Source organism: Sphaeroforma arctica (genome assembly GCF_001186125.1).
Source record: "Sphaeroforma arctica JP610 unplaced genomic scaffold supercont1.7103, whole genome shotgun sequence".
Classification (NCBI taxonomy): Eukaryota; class Ichthyosporea; order Ichthyophonida; genus Sphaeroforma; species Sphaeroforma arctica.
The window spans coordinates 1-1,503 of NW_014033455.1; the positions used below are offsets into that span (position 1 = coordinate 1).

Here is a 1,503-nt window from a genome sequence, read left to right on the forward strand (position 1 = left end):
TGCAAATATATAGACACATATATACTTGCATGCATACATACATACACACACACAAACACACACACGCACACATACATACACATATATTCATATATATATATATATATAGGTATGTCTGCATCGGTTTCCATAGCAACAGCCAGAATAAATAGAATAACATATCTTCGGTACTTAGTGTGATTATCGACACGCGCGTACGACAGAAAATGAGATACGACTTGAAGACAATATCTCCTATAATGGCATATGTATACACTTAGTATAATATCATGGTGTCTGTCTACTAGAATAATAGCACTGGAGAATTACACCTTCTACCATGGCATATGTACACACTTGGATACACTTAGTATGTTATCATGGGGTCTGTCTTAGATTGATAGTACTGGAAAATTACATCTTCTACCATGGCATATGTACACACTTGGATACACTTAGTATGTTATTATGGTGTCTGTCTTAGATTGATAGTACTGGAGAATTACATCTTCTACCATGTTATATGTATACACTTAGATACACGTAGTATGTAACCATGGTGTCTGTCTAATATACACACGTAGATATACGAAGTATGTAACCATGGTGTCCGTCTGCTGTCGATGCCTTGTGGCATACCAAGCCGTACTAACTCTACCCTTAAACCCTACCCTTCCATAGAGAACGACGCTCTCCTCTTCGGAGAAATGCTGTAAACCAAGTTCGCACATCTCTAATAAAAACCCTCCACGAGCAAACTCGCTTTTAAACAAACGTTCAAAATGGGACCGTCTTACCTTAAATGTACCGTTCACGCGTAACTGTGACGCCCTTGCAGCGACTTCCCACATATTGGTAGTGGCGGATACCGAACTTCCAGGCAATGATACACTCTGCAGGCCAAGAGGATGTAGTAAGGTGTAGCAATGAGTGGTTGATGTACGGAGACTGCGGCTCTATACCGTGTGATGAATACGCGACACGCTCAAAAGATTCCATACCGATGTCGCAAGTCACAACCCAACTTCTCGGCTATTGGAAGATAGTTGCCAGCACCACACCTAAGTAAGTGTCGAATGGGTATACCATTGGGTATGTCCATATCATTCGGTGCTTTGGAGACAACTGTATATATACATATACATATACATATATCTACACACCTTCTGCACGAGGTCAAGGTACATTGCCTTGCCCAATCGGAGCAGCAGAGCTACGTCAGAGGCAGCATACTCCAACATTTGCGCATCAAGTGGACGTCTGGGTGTTACAAGAGAAGTGGGGGGGGGACCGTATATGGATGTTGTGAGGTATATTCATGTATAGATCAACTGTAATACGAAGGTAGAATGAACTGGCTGGCGTACTCAGTTACAGACACATACACAGACACAGAAACAGAAACAGAAAGAGACAGAGACAGAGACACACACACATATATATATGCATACACGCACACACACACTTATATATACATATACAGATACATATGTACCTATGTACATAGAAATATATATATATATA

At 40.7% G+C, this 1,503-nt stretch overlaps 1 protein-coding gene across 1 annotated transcript; it reads right to left on the reverse strand.

The window, feature by feature from the left end:
* Positions 1-618: 618 nt before the first annotated feature.
* On the reverse strand, positions 619-1,220 carry SARC_15968 (hypothetical protein; the record flags this gene model as incomplete). The annotated part of the gene is made up of 2 exons (XM_014289918.1): positions 619-872; positions 1,143-1,220. Coding segments are annotated over 2 exons (332 nt in total), but the record flags the coding sequence as incomplete, so codon positions are not given.
* Between the last annotated feature and the right edge of the window lie 283 nt (positions 1,221-1,503).